This window comes from Taudactylus pleione, unplaced genomic scaffold, assembly GCF_031769625.1.
Source record: "Taudactylus pleione unplaced genomic scaffold, aTauple2 ptg000013l, whole genome shotgun sequence".
Lineage (NCBI taxonomy): Eukaryota > Metazoa > Chordata > Amphibia > Anura > Myobatrachidae > Taudactylus > Taudactylus pleione.
The window spans coordinates 1,482,702-1,506,076 of NW_028284416.1; the positions used below are offsets into that span (position 1 = coordinate 1,482,702).

A 23,375-nucleotide genomic window follows, 5' to 3' on the forward strand; every position below is an offset into this window, starting at 1 on the left:
TTATTTTCCTCTTATTCCTGCTCAAGCTTCTTGTTAGCTTGTTATTCCTGCTCCAGCTTCTTATTATCTTCTTATTCCTGCTCCAGCTTCTTGTTAGCTTCTTATTCCTGCTCCAGCTTCTTATTATCCTCTTATTCCTGCTCCAGCTTCTTGTTATCCTCTTATTCCTGCTCCAGCTTCTTGTTAGCTTCTTATTCCTGCTCCAGCTTCTTCTTGTCCTCTTATTCCTGCTCCAGCTTCTTTATTATCCTCCGACTCCTGCTCCAGCTTCTTATTATCCTATTATTCCTGCTCCAAATCCTTATTATCCTCTTATTCCTGTTCCAGCTTCTTGTTAGCTTCTTATTCCTGCTCCAGCTTCTTGTCAGATTCTTATTCCTGCTCCAGCTTCTTATTATCTTCTTATTCCTGCTACAGCTTCTTATTATCCTCTTATTCCTGCTCCAGCTTCTTATTATCCTATTATTCCTGCTCCAGCTTCTTGTTATCTTCTTATTCCTGCTCCAGCTTCTTGTTAGCCTCTTATTCCTGCTCCAGCTTTTTCTTAGGTACTTATTCCTGCTCCAGCTTCTTGTTATCCTCTTATTCCTGCTCCAGCTTCTTATTATCCTCTTATTCCTGCTCCTACTTCTTGTTATCTTCTTATTCCTGCTCCAGCTTCTTATTATCCTCCTATTCCTGCTCCAACTTCTTATTATCCTCTTATTCCAGCTCCAGCTTCTTATTATCTTCTTATTCCTGCTCCAGCTTCTTATTATCCTCTTATTCCTGCTCCAGCTTCGTATTATCCTCTTATTCCTGTTCCAGCTTCTTGTTAGCTTCTTATTCCTGCTCCAGCTTCTTGTCAGATTCTTATTCCTGCTCCAGCTTCTTGTTAGCTCTTATTCCTGCTCCAGCTTCTTGTTATCTTCAGATTCCTACTCCAGCTTCTTGTTATCTTCTTATTCCTGCTCCAGCTTCTTGTTATCCTCTTATTCCTGCTCCAGCTTCTTGTTATCTTCTTATTCCTGCTCCAGCTTCTTATTATCCTCTTATTCTTGTTCCAGCTTCTTGTTAGCTTCTTATTCCTGCTCCAGCTTCTTGTCAGATTCTTATTCCTGCTCCAGCTTCTTGTTAGCTCTTATTCCTGCTCCAGCTTCTTGTTATGTTCAGATTCCTGCTCCAGCTTCTTGTTATCTTCTTATTCCTGCTCCAGCTTCTTATTATTCTCTTGTTCCTGCTCCAGCTTCTAGTTATCTTCTTATTCCTGCTCCAGCTTCTTGTTAGCCTCTTATTCCTGCTCCAGCTTCTTGTTAGCTTCTTATTCCTGCTCCAGCTTCTTGTTATCCTCTTATTCCTGCTCCAGCTTCTTATTATCCTCTTATTCCTGCTCCTGCTTCTTGTTATCTTCTTATTCCTGCTCCAGCTTCTTATTATCCTCCTATTCCTGCTCCAGCTTCTTATTATCCTCTTATTCCTGCTCCAACTTCTTATTATCCTCTTATTCCTGCTCAAGCTTCTTGTTAGCTTCTTATTCCTGTTCCAGCTTCTTGTTAGCCTTTTACTCCAGCTCCAGCTTCTTGTTATCTTCTTAATCCTGCTCCAGCTTCTTATTATCCTATTATTCCTGCTCCAGCTTCTTGTTATCTTCTTATTCCTGCTCCAGCTTCTTATTATCTACTTATTCCTGCTCCAACTTCTTCTTATCCTCTTATTCCTGCTCCAGCTTCTTATTATCCTATTATTCCCACTCCAACTTCTTGTCCTCTTTTTCCTGCTCCAGCTTCTTATTTTCCTCTTATTCCTGCTCAAGCTTCTTGTTAGCTTGTTATTCCTGCTCCAGCTTCTTATTATCTTCTTATTCCTGCTCCAGCTTCTTGTTAGCTTCTTATTCCTGCTCCAGCTTCTTATTATCCTCTTATTCCTGCTCCAGCTTCTTGTTATCCTCTTATTCCTGCTCCAGCTTCTTGTTAGCTTCTTATTCCTGCTCCAGCTTCTTCTTGTCCTCTTATTCCTGCTCCAGCTTCTTTATTATCCTCCGATTCCTGCTCCAGCTTCTTATTATCCTATTATTCCTGCTCCAAATCCTTATTATCCTCTTATTCCTGTTCCAGCTTCTTGTTAGCTTCTTATTCCTGCTCCAGCTTCTTGTCAGATTCTTATTCCTGCTCCAGCTTCTTATTATCTTCTTATTCCTGCTACAGCTTCTTATTATCCTCTTATTCCTGCTCCAGCTTCTTATTATCCTATTATTCCTGCTCCAGCTTCTTGTTATCTTCTTATTCCTGCTCCAGCTTCTTGTTAGCCTCTTATTCCTGCTCCAGCTTCTTCTTAGCTACTTATTCCTGCTCCAGCTTCTTGTTATACTCTCATTCCTGCTCCAGCTTCTTATTATCCTCTTATTCCTGCTCCAGCTTCTTGTTATCTTCTTATTCCTGCTCCAGCTTCTTATTATCCTCCTATTCCTGCTCCAACTTCTTATTATCCTCTTATTCCTGCTCCAACTTCTTATTATCCTCTTATTCCTGCTCCAGCTTCTTGTTAGCTTCTTATTCCTGCTCCAGCTTCTTGTTAGCCTCTTACTCCTGCTCCAGCTTCTTGTTATCTTCTTATTCCTGCTCCAGCTTCTTATTATCCTCTTATTCCTGCTCCAGCTTCGTATTATCCTCTTATTCCTGTTCCAGCTTCTTGTTAGCTTCTTATTCCTGCTCCAGCTTCTTGTCAGATTCTTATTCCTGCTCCAGCTTCTTGTTAGCTCTTATTCCTGCTCCAGCTTCTTGTTATCTTCAGATTCCTACTCCAGCTTCTTGTTATCTTCTTATTCCTGCTCCAGCTTCTTGTTATCCTCTTATTCCTGCTCCAGCTTCTTGTTATCTTCTTATTCCTGCTCCAGCTTCTTATTATCCTCTTATTCTTGTTCCAGCTTCTTGTTAGCTTCTTATTCCTGCTCCAGCTTCTTGTCAGATTCTTATTCCTGCTCCAGCTTCTTGTTAGCTCTTATTCCTGCTCCAGCTTCTTGTTATGTTCAGATTCCTGCTCCAGCTTCTTGTTATCTTCTTATTCCTGCTCCAGCTTCTTATTATTCTCTTGTTCCTGCTCCAGCTTCTAGTTATCTTCTTATTCCTGCTCCAGCTTCTTGTTATCTTCTCATTACTGCTCCAGCTTCTTGTTATCTTCTTATTCCTGCTCCAGCTTCTTGTTATCTTCTTATTCCTGCTCCAGCTTCTTGTTATCTTCTTATTCCTGCTCCAGCTTCTTATTATCCTATTATTCCTGCTCCAGCTTCTTGTTATCTTCTTATTCCTGCTCCAGCTTCTTATTATCTACTTATTCCTGCTCCAACTTCTTCTTATCCTCTTATTCCTGCTCCAGCTTCTTATTATCCTATTATTCCTGCTCCAACTTCTTGTTATCTTCTTATTCCTGCTCCAGCTTCTTCTTGTCCTCTTATTCCTGCTCCAGCTTCTTATTATCCTCTTATTCCCACTCCAACTTCTTGTCCTCTTTTTCCTGCTCCAGCTTCTTATTTTCCTCTTATTCCTGCTCAAGCTTCTTGTTATCTTCTTATTCCTGCTCCAGCTTCTTGTTAGCCTCTTATTCCTGCTCCAGCTTCTTCTTAGCTACTTATTCCTGCTCCAGCTTCTTGTTATCCTCTTATTCCTGCTCCAGCTTCTTATTATCCTCTTATTCCTGCTCCTACTTCTTGTTATCTTCTTATTCCTGCTCCAGCTTCTTATTATCCTCCTATTCCTGCTCCAACTTCTTATTATCCTCTTATTCCTGCTCCAACTTCTTATTATCCTCTTATTCCTGCTCCAGCTTCTTGTTAGCCTCTTACTCCTGCTCCAGCTTCTTGTTATCTTCTTATTCCTGCTCCAGCTTCTTATTATCCTCTTATTCCTGCTCCAGCTTCGTATTATCCTCTTATTCCTGTTCCAGCTTCTTGTTAGCTTCTTATTCCTGCTCCAGCTTCTTGTCAGATTCTTATTCCTGCTCCAGCTTCTTGTTAGCTCTTATTCCTGCTCCAGCTTCTTGTTATCTTCAGATTCCTACTCCAGCTTCTTGTTATCTTCTTATTCCTGCTCCAGCTTCTTGTTATCCTCTTATTCCTGCTCCAGCTTCTTGTTATCTTCTTATTCCTGCTCCAGCTTCTTATTATCCTCTTATTCTTGTTCCAGCTTCTTGTTAGCTTCTTATTCCTGCTCCAGCTTCTTGTCAGATTCTTATTCCTGCTCCAGCTTCTTGTTAGCTCTTATTCCTGCTCCAGCTTCTTGTTATGTTCAGATTCCTGCTCCAGCTTCTTGTTATCTTCTTATTCCTGCTCCAGCTTCTTATTATTCTCTTGTTCCTGCTCCAGCTTCTAGTTATCTTCTTATTCCTGCTCCAGCATCTTGTTAGCCTCTTATTCCTGCTCCAGCTTCTTGTTAGCTTCTTATTCCTGCTCCAGCTTCTTGTTATCCTCTTATTCCTGCTCCAGCTTCTTATTATCCTCTTATTCCTGCTCCTGCTTCTTGTTATCTTCTTATTCCTGCTCCAGCTTCTTATTATCCTCCTATTCCTGCTCCAGCTTCTTATTATCCTCTTATTCCTGCTCCAACTTCTTATTATCCTCTTATTCCTGCTCAAGCTTCTTGTTAGCTTCTTATTCCTGCTCCAGCTTCTTGTTAGCCTTTTACTCCAGCTCCAGCTTCTTGTTATCTTCTTATTCCTGCTCCAGCTTCTTATTATCCTATTATTCCTGCTCCAGCTTCTTGTTATCTTCTTATTCCTGCTCCAGCTTCTTATTATCTACTTATTCCTGCTCCAACTTCTTCTTATCCTCTTATTCCTGCTCCAGCTTCTTATTATCCTATTATTCCCACTCCAACTTCTTGTCCTCTTTTTCCTGCTCCAGCTTCTTATTTTCCTCTTATTCCTGCTCAAGCTTCTTGTTAGCTTGTTATTCCTGCTCCAGCTTCTTATTATCTTCTTATTCCTGCTCCAGCTTCTTGTTAGCTTCTTATTCCTGCTCCAGCTTCTTATTATCCTCTTATTCCTGCTCCAGCTTCTTGTTATCCTCTTATTCCTGCTCCAGCTTCTTGTTAGCTTCTTATTCCTGCTCCAGCTTCTTCTTGTCCTCTTATTCCTGCTCCAGCTTCTTTATTATCCTCCGATTCTTGCTCCAGCTTCTTATTATCCTATTATTCCTGCTCCAAATCCTTATTATCCTCTTATTCCTGTTCCAGCTTCTTGTTAGCTTCTTATTCCTGCTCCAGCTTCTTGTCAGATTCTTATTCCTGCTCCAGCTTCTTATTATCTTCTTATTCCTGCTACAGCTTCTTATTATCCTCTTATTCCTGCTCCAGCTTCTTATTATCCTATTATTCCTGCTCCAGCTTCTTGTTATCTTCTTATTCCTGCTCCAGCTTCTTGTTAGCCTCTTATTCCTGCTCCAGCTTCTTCTTAGCTACTTATTCCTGCTCCAGTTTCTTGTTATCCTCTTATTCCTGCTCCAGCTTCTTATTATCCTCTTATTCCTGCTCCAGCTTCTTGTTATCTTCTTATTCCTGCTCCAGCTTCTTGTTATCTTCAGATTCCTGCTCCAGCTTCTTGTTATCTTCTTATTCCTGCTCCAGCTTCTTGTTATCCTCTTATTCCTGCTCCAGCTTTTTGTTATCTTCTTATTCCTGGTCCAGCTTCTTATTATCTTCTTATTCCTGCTCCAACTTCTTGTTATCCTCTTATTCCTGCTCCAGCTTCTTGTTAGCTTCTTATTCCTGCTCCAGCTTCTTTTTAGCTTCATATTCCTGCTCCAGCTTCTTGTTAGCTTCTTATTCCTGCTCCAGCTTCTTGTTATCGTCTTATTCCTGCTCCAGCTTCTTGTTATCTTCTTATTCCTGCTCCAGCTTCTTGTTAGCCTCTTATTCTTGCTAGAGCTTCTTGTTAGCTTCTTATTCCTGCTCCAGCTTCTTGTTAGCTTCTTATACCTGCTCCAGCTTCTTGTTAGCTTCTTATTCCTGCTCGAGCTTCTTGTTAGCTTCTTATTCCTGCTCCAGCTTCTTGTTAGCTTCTTATTCCTGCTCCAGCTTCTTTTTAGCTTCTTATTCCTGCTCCAGCTTCTTGTTATCCTCTTATTCCTGCTCCAGCTTCTTTTTAGCTTCTTATTCCTGCTCGAGCTTCTTGTTAGCTTCTTATTCCTGCTCCAGCTTCTTGTTAGCTTCTTATTCCTGCTCCAGCTTCTTTTTAGCTTCTTATTCCTGCTCCAGCTTCTTGTTAGCTTCTTATTCCTGCTCCAGCTTCTTGTTAGCTTCTTATTCCTGTTGCAGCTTCTTGTTAGCCTCTTACTCCTGCTCCAGCTTCTTGTTAGCCTCTTACTCCTGCTCCAGCTTCTTGTTAGCTACTTATTCCTGCTCCATCTTCTTATACAGGACATCAAGGCATCTACACACATCACCCTACAGGACATCAAGGCATCTTCACACATAACCCTACAGGACGTCAAGGCATCTCCACACATCACTCTACAGGACATCAAGGCATCTCCACACATCACATTACAGGACATCAAGGCATCACCACACATTTTCACACATCACCCTACAGGACATCAAGGCATCTCCACTCATAACCCTACAGGACATCAAGACATCTCCAAACATCACCCTAAAGGACATCAAGGCATCTCCACACATCACTCTAAAGGACATCAAGGCATCTCAACACATCACTTAACGTTGAGGAAAAGTATCACATTTGTAGATTTACTTTTTGGAGAGAACGGTGTTTGTAGGCCATACACATGAAAGCTCCCACTACAGCCTAGTGCATTAGTGTATCCACTATACTCTATTTATAGAAATGATTAATAAAGACAGAAATAGGATGACAGCTCTCATTTCCTTTACAGACACTGACAGGAAGTTTAATGACAGCATAATCAAATCACTTTCTACAGAATTAATTCCTGGACACTATTCACAATCCTGCATCTGCGACGTGAGCGAGGTGAGTGATCTGCTCTGTAATTATTACTAATTAAACTCTGCTCTGTATAATACTTTCTCCTTCATCAGCCATTTTCTTGGAGACCATCAGCCCATCATCAGTAAGATGAGGGGACGATGGTCTAAGAGAAATCTCAATGTCAATAGGAAATTGTATCAAAGAAAATATTTAGTTTAATGAAAAACCTTTTCTGGGTATGTGTGGGAAATGTTTAATAAGTTCTATAGCAATGTCTTCCAGCTCCTGGTGTTGCTCAGCTTCTCCCAACAGGTCATGTTGTCTAATAAATAAATAAATCACTTAATATTGCATACATAACCTGATAGTCACATAAGTCATTAAAAAATAAGGAATAAACAGTAGTGATATATAATATAAAGGATGCCAAGGTGACCAGTTGTTTAGAAAATATCAGCGTGGTCAGTAGTGGAATATCTTAAAGGGAAATGGTGTGTAAGGTACAGGGGGAATCTTCTTATTAATGTTCAGCAGTGGATAGATGTACAGTCTGTAGCAGTGGTACACAAAAGTCATGTGTACAGCGTATCCTACGAGAGTGCGGTGTCCCACGTGCGGTGACCTCTTGTTAGAAGTCTGTAGAAGTCTGGCTGCGGTAATGTGGACCTTTGTTTCGGCAGCTTGTGCAGATCCTCCCGTCGCTGTGGTCTGTGGGTGTGAGTTGTTTATTGGAAGGGCTCACACGTGCTCAGGTGTTTGTACAGGACCAAGAGGATCGTAAAGTCCTGTGTTAGCTATAGACGAAAATTATTGATATCTCTGTGTGTAGGTTAAAGCTGGTGTGTTTCTCCAACACATTTTCACAAGGTAACTTGTAGGGTGGTCAATCACGGGATCGAAATCAGCGGAATCCCTGAATTTTGGCCTAAAATCATTGGGTTTTGAATCCCGGGAATTTCGGACTAGTCAGCTGCCCGGCTGCCTCTGCCCTCAGCTGTGCACAGCGTGACGTGATGTCAGAGGTCACTCTGCGCAACCCGATGCCAGCAGCACCCACCCACACGCCTGCCTGCTCGCACCCTGCTAAGCAGAGGAGGATATCAACACAGAGAGAGCCAGCCCAGGCAGCCGCAGAGAGAGGAGAAACAGCACACAAGCAGTGGCCAGTGCTCGGGGGATGGGGAAGGTAGTGGGGAAGGGGCCGAGAGAGATATAAGGACTGGGGGAGGGAGAGAGAGATGAGGACTGATGGACGAGGGGGAGAGATAAGGAATGAGGGATGGGAGGAGGATGGAATCCTGCTGCTGCCTGCCAGTGTCAACCCCAACTCCATCGCATTTTTCAATCCTGAACTCCGGGATTGGCAAAACGGCTGGGGATTGGCCTCACTAGTAACTTGCCTTCTTCAGAGGTTAAAGTAGTCAAGTTAACTTGTGGAAACGTATAACATCTCCACTTATCCCCATTAGAAGGTTTGATAAATCTCTCCCTTTATACTTTTCACTTTTACTTATCCTTCTTACAGTGCAGTCTGTCAGACCCTCAGCCTGTCTTCCTCCCTCTCTCTCTATGGAGAACACTTGCTTTCCACCAACAGTTTCTTTCCATTACTCCAGTCTGTCTGCAGCTCATTATTCTCACAAGCTGCCCTCAGCTTTTCAGCATTTCTCAACTCACCCCCGTCCCCTCACTTCTTGTGTCCTCTGAACTCTCCAGAACTTTCTATACTTTTCTCTTAATTCCATCACTGGTTGCCATGACAACGGCCTCACTTCTTAAAGTGGGGGTATAACACCCTGTTGTTTGATTTTCAGCTCGGTGGCCCATCGAGATGTTGAACACATCGGGGAATTACACCGGCTGTCGGCCTCAGAAAGTTAACCCCATCTTCTCCGTCATTGTGAGCATCATCATCCTTGTCGGCTTTGTGTTGAACTGTATCAGTCTATGGATTTTCTGGTTTCGGGTAAAACAATGGAACTCCACTGTAGTTCTCCAGTTCAACTTGGCCATCTCCGATGCCATCATCACTCCGGTAGCTCCACTGATCATTGTATATGCCTTGACCGACCACTGGACTTTCGGGACATTCCTCTGCCAGTGTAAGGTCTTCCTGCTCAGCACTCACACGTATGGAGGTATCTATTTCCTCACATTAATCAGCATCCACAGATATTTTACAGTTGCTCAAAATGTTAAAAGAACCACCTGGACCAAGAAGTCGTTCATCACAAAACTTTGCCTCGCTGTCTGGGGTTGTCTTTGTGTACAAGGAATTCCTTTTTTCTTTGTTCTAAAGACCTCTGAAGTTCACGGAGTTACAAAATGTCTCAGTTTTTATCAAAGTGAACAAGCTGTATTATACTTTGTCTGGAACACGGTCATCCTCTTCTCCGGTGCCCTCATTCCTTTCTCCATAACATTGGTCTGCTACACTCTCCTGAGTCGATATATTCTCATGGTGAATCCTATGAACACTCTTAGCAAAGTCATGGTGTCCAAATCCATACAGACCATATTCGTCTCCTTAATCATATTTCTCATCTGCTATATCCCCGCACATATCACCAGAGCGATGGGCGTCACACTCTAATTATTCTTTCCAACCTTGTGCTCTTTATTGGGCAGAGTTGAGGTCGCCTATTATATAACGTGGATGTTAGCACAAACAAATTGTTTAATAGATCCCATATTATACTGCTTTGCCTCAGACAGATTTAGGTACACATTCACCGGCTGGTGCGGCTTCCTGTATGGCCGTGGTAATGATCAAAGAAGTCCAACAGATGAAGCTCTCGATAACCAAGTAAAGTCAGCTTCAGAAGATCATCACCATTGTCCTCTACCGACTGAGAGCATGACAGAGATGGGGATATTAGTGTCAGATAGGTGTGAAAGTTGATCATCAATGGAAATAAATAAAATGCAGCAGAAGAGAACAACATTCCCATAATTTTTATCTGTTATACTTACTGCTCTATACAGTCAGTGGGATCACAAGGTCTACTCAGAAGTGGTCAGGTAGCTTTGCTTTTTTTTGTGTACACAAATCACAACTAAAGGTAAGGGTAGGCAGCGCTGCACAGGTGAGAAAGGGGGATGGGAAAAGGCAACAGCCTGGGGTTGGGGTGATGTTGTCAGGTAATATTCAACTAGTGTGCAGATGATGTGCAGTGATTATGTGAACAACGACTATTACAGTAAGTGTAGGATGAACTGATGGTTATTCGCAGTGCACAATATGAGACACAGTGCTCGTTGACTACTACGGGTCTCCTCTATACTTAGAATCATATGGTGATCCTAGTGTTGTTCAAGGGGAATGTGAATACTCTGTATATCTGAGGGTGAAGGAGTCAATGTAAGGATGGCTTGCGGCTGACTCACGGCCTAATTCAGACCCGCTCGCGAGCGCTGAGTGCTCGCAAGCGGGTCGATGTTGGCCCAGTGCACATGCGCACGACGGAGGCAGCTCTGTCGTGCGCATGCGTGAGACCCGGATAGCGACGGGCAAGCCGTCGCTATGGGTCTCGCTACAAAGGGGGCGTGCTGTCGATGGTGAGTGACAGCACGCTCCCTTTGGTGAGCGTGCCGGGGGCGTGGCTGGCCAGACAGAGGCGTTCCCATGGGAACGCCTACCGTCTGGGGCCGGCCCCACTGACATCACAAGTGATGTTAGTGGGAGTGCTTTCGGCTCTGATAGAGCCAAAATCACTCCAGGGCTTGCGGCCACGAGACCCTACCGCAAGGGTCTCGTCGCAAGCCCGATGGTCGCGATGGTCTTGACCATCGCGACCATCTTCCTGGCCGCTCGCTATAGCTGTGGGTGGTCACCCACAGCTATACGAGCGGCCAGGAGGCCGCTCTAAAAATTCAGAAGGACGGCCCTGATTCAGAGCGAGCGCTCTGTCAGAGCATCCGGCTCTGAATCAGGGCCTCAGTCCGGCAATAGTCCAGTGCTAGAGGCGGCGTCCCGCTTACTCTTGGTCACTTACTGGTAAGTGTTGAAGTTATGTAAGTTGATTGATCCGCTACAGGAGCCAGGACCGAGCGGACACAGGATTACGTGTCCACGGTCTAACACCAGCTCACCGACAGCGAAAAGGACATGAAGGACCATCAATCAACTTACATACCTTCAACACTTACCGGTAAGTGACCAAGCCTAAGCGGGACGCCGCCTCTAGCACTGGACTATGACCGGACTTAGTCAGCCGCAAGCCCGCCGGCCATCCTCACATTGACTCCTTCACCCTCAGATATACAGAGTATTCACATTCCCCTTGAACAACACTAGGATCACCATACGATTCTAAGTATAGAAGAGACCCGCAGTAGTCAACGAGCACTGTGTCTCATATTGTGCACTGCGAATAAACATCAGTTCATCCTATACTTATTGTAATAGTCTTTGTTCACATAATTACTGCACATCATCTGCACACTAGTTGAATATTACCTGACAACATCACCCCATCCCCAGGCTGCTGCCTTTTCCCATCCCCCCTTTCTCACCTGTGCAGCGCTGCCTACCCTTATCATTATATGTTCATTTAAGAGACCGGACACCTCTTAGGAGAGCTGCGCACAGACATCCCCTCTCCACCCTCCAACCACCACTCTCCACCTTACACGCACCGGAATCGGTTTACCACAGGACGCATAGCCGGCGGTTCTAATCCCGAGAGTGGCAGCCCGCTGGAGGTTAAGATCCCGAACGTCCTTTTGGTAAGTATTGCTAACCTAATTCCCCCCCCCTAACCCTCCCTTAGAGGTGCCTAGCCCTAACCTCCCCCCAAGTGCCTAATCTTAACCCCCCTTCCCCGCAGCCTAAGTCTCCCAGGGGGGGTGCCTAACCCTAACCCCCCTTCCCCTAGCCTAACCCTCCTGGGGGGGGTACCTAACCCTAAGTCCCCCCCGGGAGCCCCAAACCTAACCCTCCTCCCCGCGGCTGTCGTCGCCCGGCATCCTGCTTACCTTCGATCGGTCTGGCGGGTGTCGGGCTCCCGGCATAGGTCTAATGACAGGCGTCTGGATTTCGACATTTGCTGGGATTAGACAGTCGGGAAGCCGGCGGTCGGGATTTCATCCGTCGGCTTCCCGACTGCTTCCCCACGCACCAACCCCCTCCCCCATCCCTTTGAGAGCAGTGTTCATCCAAATTCTCACAAATCACAAGTAATTATATAACTATAATAAAAAGTTTGAATGCCAGAAAATGATCTGGCTCATTATATTATATGAAAGAATTGGAACCTCCAGCTCTTGTCTTCTTATGCTGGTCAATGAATTGTAAATATTTCCTGCAGGAAGAGAAGCTAAGGAAAGTGAATATGGGATGTTTGAGAGCTATGTGAGATTACAGCGACCAGATATATTCCTTTGCTACGGTCAGCCTTTATTTCCCTGATATGGAAGATTTCTGAGAAAAGCTCAGCACTGTTTAACTACTTGCCTGGGGTTGTCATATCTGATGCGACCAATCAGAAACGCCCTTTGGGGAATCTTTCTACTGCCACCAGTCTCAGAGGGAGATCCCGGACTCTTTGCACCTTCAGTTCCTCCCCAGTGTCTGCTGGTCACAGTGATCAGCCAGCCCGGCGCCCTCCCCCCACCCGGTGGCTGCTCCTGTGTACACATGGTGCTGCTGCTCGCAGCCGCCGGGGAAAGCTAGTAATTGGAGCCGCTGGCACTGTCCCCTTTGTACACCCTGCACTGCTCCTCGCAGCTACCGGGGAAAGTTTTAAATGTAGTTGTTCTTGATCTAATTCAATCATTTCACAAAACGACAATTTCTGAGCGATTTTTGGAAAAAATATTATTTAAGTGGTTAATATGAAGAAGTGTGATAACTGTATTCTATTCTAGGCATCGTCCCACTTCTGCAATCTGTTATATCTGCTTCTGGTATCTGTTATCCTTGTCCTAGTCTCCTATGTGTAACATAATGTGTTTGATATACTGTATATGTGTGGCAAATAAATACATATTTGTTTATTGCACTAGGTGATGGTTTATGTCATTACACTACAGTCATGCAACAAAACCACAGACATGACATAGTTACCGAAAGGGCCACTATCAAAACTTGTGTACAACATGGACCATGAACCTCAGTCTGCTTCCCCCTCTCACTCCAGAGGCTACAACACAGAGCCCATTCTGGGGTGTAGGACACAAAACAGACCCCAGTCTGGCGGCAAATATACAAAACTGAGGAAATTCTGTTGTTGGCTGATGTACAATGCAGATCCTATACTGGTAACAGTTGTACTTTTACTGCTGCAATGCTTGCTAAATAGGCTTCTCAGTGCATAGGGGAACTATCGCTGGCAGTAACACGTTTCCTGGAGCCACAGGGTATTTTTCCTTCAATAAAAGGTCTCTAAATCTGGTGACCAGTGTATAAAGCAGAATTCCAGTCTGGTGGCTAATATAACAGCAGACCTCTAATGGTGTGACTATTCTGATAGCAGACCTTTAATGGTGTCACTATTCTGATAGCAGACCACTAATGGTGTCATTATTCTGATAGCAGACCTCTAATGGTGTCACTATTCTGATAGCAGACCTCTAATGGTGTCACTATTCTGATAGCAGACCTCTAATGGTGTCACTATTCTGATAGCAGACCACTAATGGTGTCACTATTCTGATAGCAGACCTCTAATGGTGTCACTATTCTGATAGCAGACCTCTAATGCTGTCACTATTCTGATAGCAGATCACTAATGGTGTCACTATTCTGATAGCAGACCTCTAATGGTGTCACTATTCTGATAGCAGACCTCTAATGGTGTCACTATTCTGATAGCAGACCTCTAATGGTGTCACTATTCTGATAGCAGACCACTAATGGTGTCACTATTCTGATAGCAGACCTCTAATGGAGTCACTATTCTGATAGCAGACCACTATTGGTGTCACTATTCTGATAGCAGACCTCTAATGGTGTCACTATTCTGATAGCAGACCTCTAATGGTGTCACTATTCTGATAGCAGACCTCTAATGGTGTCACTATTCTGATAGCAGATCACTAATGGTGTCACTATTCTGATAGCAGATCACTAATGGTGTGACTATTCTGTTAGCAGATCACTAATGGTCTCACTATTCTGATAGCAGACCACTAATGGTGTCACTATTCTGATAGCAGACCACTAATGGTGTCACTATTCTGATAGCAGACCACTAATAGTGTCACTATTCTGATAGCAGACCACTAATGGTGTCACTATTCTCATAGCAGACCACTAATGGTGTCACTATTCTGATAGCAGACCTCTAATGGTGTCACTATTCTGATAGCAGACCACTAATGGTGTCACTATTCTGATAGCAGACCTCTAATGGTGTCACTATTCTGATAGCAGACCTCTAATGGTGTCACTATTCTGATAGCAGACCACTAATGGTGTCACTATTCTGATAGCAGACCTCTAATGGTGTCACTATTCTGATAGCAGATCACTAATGGTGTCACTATTCTGATAGCAGATCACTAATGGTGTGACTATTCTGTTAGCAGATCACTAATGGTGTCACTATTCTGATAGCAGACCACTAATGGTGTCACTATTCTGATAGCAGACCACTAATGGTGTCACTATTCTGATAGCAGACCACTAATGGTGTCACTATTCTGATAGCAGACCACTAATGGTGTCACTATTCTGATAGCAGACCTCTAATGGTGTCACTATTCTGATAGCAGACCACTAATGGGGTCACTATTCTGATAGTAGACCACTAATGGTGTGACTATTCTGTTAGCAGACCTCTAATGGTGTCACTATTCTGATAGCAGACCACTAATGGTGTGACTATTCTGTTAGCAGACCTCCAATGGTGTCACTATTCTGATAGCAGACCACTAATGGTGTGACTATTCTGTTAGCAGACCACTAATGGGGTCACTATTCTGATAGCAGACCTCTGATGGTGTGACTTTTCTGATAGCAAACCACTAATGGTGTCACTATTCTGATAGCAGACCACTAATGGTGTCACTATTCTGATAGCAGACCACTAATGGTGTGACTATTCTGTTAGCAGACCTCTAATGGTGTCACTATTCTGATAGCAGATCACTAATGGTGTGACTATTCTGTTAGCAGACCTCTAATGGTGTCACTATTCTGTTAGCAGACCACTAATGGTGTGACTTTTCTGATAGCAAACCACTAATGGTGTCATTATTCTGATAGCAGACCACTAATGGTGTCACTATTCTGATAGCAGACCACTAATGGTGTCACTATTCTGATAGCAGACCACTAACGGTGTGACTATTCTGATAGCAGACCTGTGATGGTGTGACTATTCTGATAGCAGACCTGTGATGGTGTGACTATTCTGATAGCAGACCTGTGATGGTGTGACTATTCTGATAGCAGACCACTAATGGTATCACTATTCTGATAGCAGACCTGTGATGGTGTGACTATTCTGATAGCAGAACTTTAATGGTGTGACTATTCTGATAGCAGACCTCTGATGGTGTCACTATTCTGATAGCAGACCTGTGATGGTGTGACTATTCTGATAGCAGACATCTAATGGTGTGACTATTCTGATAGCAGACCTTTAATGGTGTGACTATTCTGATAGCAGACCTTTAATGGTGTGACTATTCTGTTAGCAGACCACTAATGGTGTGACTATTCTGTTAGCAGACCACTAATGGGGTCACTATTCTGATAGCAGACCTCTGATGGTGTGACTTTTCTGATTGCAAACCACTAATGGTGTCACTATTCTGATAGCAGACCACTAATGGTGTCACTATTCTGATAGCAGACCACTAATGGTGTGACTATTCTGTTAGCAGACCTCTAATGGTGTCACTATTCTGATAGCAGATCACTAATGGTGTCACTATTCTGATAGCAGACCTCTAATGGTGTCACTATTCTGATAGCAGACCTGTGATGGTGTCACTATTCTGATAGCAGACCACTAATGGTGTGACTATTCTGTTAGCAGACCTCTAATGGTGTCACTATTCTGATAGCAGACCACTAATGGTGTGACTTTTCTGATAGCAAACCACTAATGGTGTCACTATTCTGATAGCAGACCACTAATGGTGTCACTATTCTGATAGCAGACCACTAATGGTGTCACTATTCTGATAGCAGACCACTAACGGTGTGACTATTCTGATAGCAGACCTGTGATGGTGTGACTATTCTGATAGCAGACCTGTGATGGTGTGACTATTCTGATAGCAGACCTGTGATGGTGTGACTATTCTGATAGCAGACCACTAATGGTATCACTATTCTGATAGCAGACCTGTGATGGTGTGACTATTCTGATAGCAGAACTTTAATGGTGTGACTATTCTGATAGCAGACCTCTGATGGTGTCACTATTCTGATAGCAGACCTGTGATGGTGTGACTATTCTGATAGCAGACATCTAATGGTGTGACTATTCTGATAGCAGACCTCTAATGGTGTGACTATTCTGATAGCAGACCTTTAATGGTGTGACTATTCTGTTAGCAGACCTCTAATGGTGTCACTATTCTGATAGCAGACCTCTAATGGTGTCACTATTCTGATAGCAGACCACTAATGGTGTCACTATTCTGATAGCAGACCACTAACGGTGTGACTATTCTGATAGCAGACCTGTGATGGTGTGACTATTCTGATAGCAGACCTGTGATGGTGTGACTATTCTGATAGCAGACCTGTGATGGTGTGACTATTCTGATAGCAGACCACTAATGGTATCACTATTCTGATAGCAGACCTGTGATGGTGTGACTATTCTGATAGCAGAACTTTAATGGTGTGACTATTCTGATAGCAGACCTCTGATGGTGTCACTATTCTGATAGCAGACCTGTGATGGTGTGACTATTCTGATAGCAGACATCTAATGGTGTGACTATTCTGATAGCAGACCTTTAATGGTGTGACTATTCTGATAGCAGACCTTTAATGGTGTGACTATTCTGTTAGCAGACCACTAATGGTGTGACTATTCTGTTAGCAGACCACTAATGGGGTCACTATTCTGATAGCAGACCTCTGATGGTGTGACTTTTCTGATTGCAAACCACTAATGGTGTCACTATTCTGATAGCAGACCACTAATGGTGTCACTATTCTGATAGCAGACCACTAATGGTGTGACTATTCTGTTAGCAGACCTCTAATGGTGTCACTATTCTGATAGCAGATCACTAATGGTGTCACTATTCTGATAGCAGACCTCTAATGGTGTCACTATTCTGATAGCAGACCTGTGATGGTGTCACTATTCTGATAGCAGACCACTAATGGTGTGACTATTCTGTTAGCAGACCTCTAATGGTGTCACTATTCTGATAGCAGACCACTAATGGTGTGACTTTTCTGATAGCAAACCACTAATGGTGTCACTATTCTGATAGCAGACCACTAATGGTGTCACTATTCTGATAGCAGACCACTAATGGTGTCACTATTCTGATAGCAGACCACTAACGGTGTGACTATTCTGATAGCAGACCTGTGATGGTGTGACTATTCTGATAGCAGACCTGTGATGGTGTGACTATTCTGATAGCAGACCTGTGATGGTGTGACTATTCTGATAGCAGACCACTAATGGTATCACTATTCTGATAGCAGACCTGTGATGGTGTGACTATTCTGATAGCAGAACTTTAATGGTGTGACTATTCTGATAGCAGACCTCTGATGGTGTCACTATTCTGATAGCAGACCTGTGATGGTGTGACTATTCTGATAGCAGACATCTAATGGTGTGACTATTCTGATAGCAGACCTCTAATGGTGTGACTATTCTGATAGCAGACCTTTAATGGTGTGACTATTCTGTTAGCAGACCTCTAATGGTGTCACTATTCTGATAGCAGACCTCTAATGGTGTCACTATTCTGATAGCAGATCACTAATGGTGTCACTATTCTGATAGCAGACCACTAATGGTGTCACTATTCTGATAGCAGACCGCTAATGGTGTCACTATTCTGATAGCAGACCTGTGATGGTGTGACTTTTCTGATAGCAAACCACTAATGGTGTCACTATTCTGATAGCAGACCACTAATGGTGTCACTATTCTGATAGCAGACCACTAATGGTGTCACTATTCTGATAGCAGACCACTAACGGTGTGACTATTCTGATAGCAGACCTGTGATGGTGTGACTATTCTGATAGCAGACCTGTGATGGTGTGACTATTCTGATAGCAGACCTGTGATGGTGTGACTATTCTGATAGCAGACCACTAATGGTATCACTATTCTGATAGCAGACCTGTGATGGTGTGACTATTCTGATAGCAGAACTTTAATGGTGTGACTATTCTGATAGCAGACCTCTGATGGTGTCACTATTCTGATAGCAGACCTGTGATGGTGTGACTATTCTGATAGCAGACATCTAATGGTGTGACTATTCTGATAGCAGACCTCTAATGGTGTGACTATTCTGATAGCAGACCTTTAATGGTGTGACTATTCTGTTAGCAGACCTCTAATGGTGTCACTATTCTGATAGCAGACCTCTAATGGTGTCACTATTCTGATAGCAGATCACTAATGGTGTCACTATTCTGATAGCAGACCACTAATGGTGTCACTATTCTGATAGCAGACCGCTAATGGTGTCACTATTCTGATAGCAGACCTGTGATGGTGTGACTATTCTGTTAGCAGACCTCTAATGGTGTCACTATTCTGATAGCAGACCACTAATGGGGTCACTATTCTGATAGCAGACCTCTGATGGTGTGACTATTCTGATAGCAGACCACTAATGGTGTCACTATTCTGATAGCAGACCTCTGATGGTGTGATTATTCTGATAGCAGACCTGTGATGGTGTCACTATTCTGATAGCAGACCTCTGATGGTGTGATTATTCTGATAGCAGACCTGTGATGGTGTCACTATTCTGATAGCAGACCTCTGATGGTGTCACTATTCTGATAGCAGACCTGTGATGGTGTCACTATTCTGATAACAGAACTCCAATCCGTTGGCATATGTAATAGTCGACCACCAATCTTTTGCCTTTAATATGATAGTTTAGCTTTTACGCACAAACCAGAGCATCAATGAGAAAGGTCACTATGGCCCAAATGTATGGCCCAAACAGGCTGTGATTTGTGGGCACTGGCGCAATTAACGGCGATATAGCTGCTAGATAAACCTGGTCTTCTTACCGTATAAAAGTAATTTCTGCTTAAAATCCACGGGCTATGTCACCGAAGTCCTGGGGGAGCCGCAAATCACAGGCTGTTACATTGGGCTCATGTCTCCCCATTAGATTACATATGCTATCAAACTCCAGGGGGTCATTCAGACCCGCTCGCGAGCGAAGGTCGCTCGCAAGCGGGTCGATGTTGGGCGAATGCGCATGCGCACGACGGAGGGAGCTCCGTCGTGCGCATGCGCGAGACCCGGCGAGCGACGAGGAATACGTCGCTCGGGGTCTCGCACCAAAGGGGGCGTGCTGTCGATGGTGACTGACAGCACGCCCCCTTTGGTGGGCGTGGCTGAGCTATGCAAGCGTCCAAAAGGCCGCTCCACATTTAAATAGGACGGCCCTGATTCAGAGCGAGCGCTCTGGTCAGAGCGTTCAGCTCTGAATCAGGCCCTCAGTCTGTGTTATATAAATGGTCGGCCATATTTGGCTCACATTATTTTCTTCAGGGTAATGAGCAGGACAAACCACATGGGGATTTTTGCTGAGGATGGAGCAACATCATCATTGGAGACCAGCAGAGGCGTATTGATGCCTGAGATGGCCTGAGTGCGGTGCCCCCATCACCAGCTTCTACTGGCAGAGTGCCAGAGGGCCTGTTTCAGAGATGCCGGTAAATCCATTGCAGCAGCAATCCCATACACAGCTGCTGTATGATAATATGCAAATGTCACGGACACTGAGGACCTGCGGCTTTGCAAATCCGAGCATCTGCGTACAGTAGCCCCCCCAGTATGCCACACAGATTCCCCATATTAATGTTATGTCCAAGTGCCCCAAGTATGCCTCATATCGACCCCCCCAGTATGCCACACCAAGCCCCCCATATTAATATTATACCTCAGTGCCTCCCAGACTGATATATATTGCCCCCAGTATGCCACACAGAGCCCCCCATAATTTTATGCCTCAGTGCCTCCCAGTCTGAAATATATTGCCCCCAGTATGCCACACAGAGCCTCCAAATTAATAGTATGTTCCAGTGCCCCCCAGTATGCCACACAGTGGGCCTGATTCAGAGCCGGACGCTCTGACCAGAGCGCTCGCTCTGAATCGGCGGAATGTATTAGGATTCCCGTTCTAAAAATTGGTAAGTTTAGCAGTAAACTCTCACATTTTTAGAACTTGGACGATGCAATAGAATGCGAGAAAATGCTATCTCTCATGTTTCTGGCATTCCCACAACTCGCAATGGCAAAATACGCATCTAGATGATTTGCCATTGTGAACAAGCAACTCGCACTGTAAAGAGTTAGTTTTTTTTTTTTTAAATGATGCCCCTTCCCTTACAAGCATAACCACACCTGACTCCTAGTCAGCCCAGGCAGGGAGGAGGGGACCCCACCAATAAAGAAGCTCCCCCTCCCCAGGGCACCCCTGGTCTGGGCTGATAGCCTGTGGCTATCCCCGGCACCCCTGGGAGGTGGGTGCTGGGTTGATTGTGTAAATGTGTAAAAAAAAAATAGAATGATTAATATTGTGTTTTACTGAAGAACTAGAGGTCCCAAGAAGCCTCCCCCCCCATGCTGGTACTTGGAGAACCACAAGTACCAGCATATGGGGCATTAAGGGTCCGCTGGTACCTCAAGTTCACCTGAAAAAGAAATATTGAAATAAACACAGGACACACACACACTGTGACAGTATCATTTGATTTAAACATACATGCACACTCACATTCACACTCACCCATACTCACTTATAATCCCTGTAAACAATTCATGTCCACATGTCCAGTAACATCCACGACACCTGTAAAATAAAATAATTCCATACTCACCTACCCTTCGTTTCAGTCCTCTTCGGTCCATATAGGCATCCACGTCTTCGGAAAACAAAAAAACAAAAAACTCAGAGCCCACAGACAGGTACCATCCTCTAAGGATGGTACCTCGCGAATTAGGGCTCAGCTGCAACATTTCTCTTGGAAATGCAGGGGCTGAGCGTTCATTGGCTGAGAGAGGCAAACCTCCACCTCTCTCAGCCAATGAGCAGTTCCCACCACTGACTTCAATGGTGGGAACCTCTAGGTTACTGAAGTTTTTTTAATTACTTGTCACATTACCCTAATTTATGATAGAAGGCACTAATCAATATGGACGTGCAAGTGTAAAACTTTTTTCTTTTAGGCATCTATGACGATTTAGGTGCGTTCTCACTGGTTTGGGTATTAATTATAAATCCAGAGGAGTGTCACTTTTTTGGTGTTATTCATTTGCTTGTGGTCCCTTTTAAGATCCATCATCCAGTTATACATTATAGTCATTATTGCCTAATTGTCTATCCATGTCTTCCTGCATAAGATCTGCCGACGGAGGCTTTTTTTATCACAAGTTTATGTGTTGAAATACATTTTTTGCCCTTTTACAGTTTGCTTATTTAAGGTAGTGCCAGACCTACACGAACCACTTCTATTTCTCTATTACACTATTGAAGGTATTTGGTGACACCTTGGTTCTTGGATATCAGGCTGTAACCAATATAGTAGCACAGGCATGGGTTAAATTAATTTGTTTATAACTGGCTTCCAGTGAATTTATGCACCCTACAAATGAGGAACAGAGATAAGGGTAGTGGTTATTTTGTTTATTTTTGAAAAGTATTACAGTAACCATGTCATTAGTAAGCTGAACTCTAAAATTCCTTCTTAGGTGTAACAATCTGTTACGTGATTTTCAGCTCAGTGGCCTCTCGGGATGCTGAACACATCAGGTGCCCGCACCGGCTGCCAGCCTCAATCAATTAACACTTTTGGGCCAATCTTCCTGAGTTTCATCTACTTTGTTGGTTTCGTGTTGAACTGTATAAGTCTTTGGATTTTCTGGTTTCGGGTAAAACATTGGAATTCAACTGTGGTTCTCCAGTTCAACTTGGCCATCTCCGATGCCATCTTCACTCCGGCAGCTCCTCTGGTCATTGTCTACTTCTTAACCGACCACTGGACTTTTGGGACAGTCTTCTGCCAGGGTATGGTCTTCCTGCTCAGCACTCACACGTATGGAGGTATCTATTTCCTCACTTTAATCAGCATCCACAGATATTTTACTGTTGCACGTAATATTAAAAGAACCGCCTGGACCAAGAAGCCTTTCATCACGAAACTTTGCCTCGCTGTCTGGGGTTGTCTCTGTGTGCAAGGAATTCCATCTTTCTTTTTTGTAAAACCTTCTGAAGTCCACAGAGTTACAAAATGTCTTAATATTCATCAAACTCAACAGACAGTTTTATTTTTCATCTGGAATTGGGTGGTTCTCTGCTCCAGTACCCTCATTCCGTTCTCCATAACATTGGTCTGCTACACTCTCCTGAGTCGATATATTCTCATGGTGAATCCTATGAATGCGCTCAGCAAAGTCATGGTGTCCAAATCCATACAGACCATATTTGTCTCCTTAATTATATTTATAATCTGCTATATCCCCACACATATCACCAGAGCAATGGGCAGAACAATCAAATTATTTTTTCCAGCCTTGTGTTCATTACAGGAAAGGGTAGACGTGGCCATCTATATTACATGGATGTTATCAGGTGCAAATTGCATAATAGATCCCATATTATACTGCTTTGCCTCAGACAGATTTAGGTACATATTTACCGGCTGGTGCGGCTTTCTGTACAGCTGTGGTAACGATCAAAGATGTGCAACAGGTGAAGCTCTTGGTAACCAAGTAGAGTCAGCTTCAGAAGATCGTCACCGTGGTGCTCTACCGACTGAGAGCACGACAGAGATGGGGATAGCAGCGTCAGATAGGTGTGAAGAGTGACTTTAAGTAGAAATTAATAACCTGCACTGGAAGAGAACAACGTTTGTGTATGGTGTATCAATACTTACTACTCAAAGTCAGTAAGACCTCAAGGTCTACTCAGAAGCGCGCAGGTATTTTTTGTATATCAAAATGCCAAAATGTCACTAGGGAGTAGGCAGAATGCGGGAGAAATGCCTACCCTTCCAGGGGTGCGGGTGGTTACCCGAAAAATCGTGAGCCTCCCGCGAAAACCAGGAGGGTAGGCATGTATGGCATAGCCAAGTCAGGGAGGTGTGGTCAGATCCCCTACTTACAAAAAAAATAAAAACATACTAAGTGTGCGGCCACGAAGGGGGTCGGCATTGGCAGATTCGGGGGGGAAGAGTGTGATCGTCCCTCATCACACAGGGAGAGAGAACAGGTTGTTTTTCCACACTTCATGTAACCGTGAAATCTGCAAAATTTAAGAGC

General features: G+C 44.0%; 1 protein-coding gene and 1 pseudogene across 1 annotated transcript; both read left to right on the plus strand.

The window, feature by feature from the left end:
- The first annotated feature begins 8,752 nt into the window (after window positions 1–8,752).
- LOC148542277 (lysophosphatidic acid receptor 6-like) lies at window positions 8,753–9,823 on the plus strand (annotated as a pseudogene).
- Window positions 9,824–21,851: 12,028 nt separating this feature from the next.
- Window positions 21,852–22,922, plus strand: LOC148542278 (P2Y purinoceptor 4-like). Its single transcript, XM_088469050.1, has one exon. It carries the CDS (start codon window positions 21,852–21,854, stop codon window positions 22,920–22,922), a length of 1,071 nt encoding a protein of 356 aa, XP_088325176.1.
- Window positions 22,923–23,375: the final 453 nt, after the last annotated feature.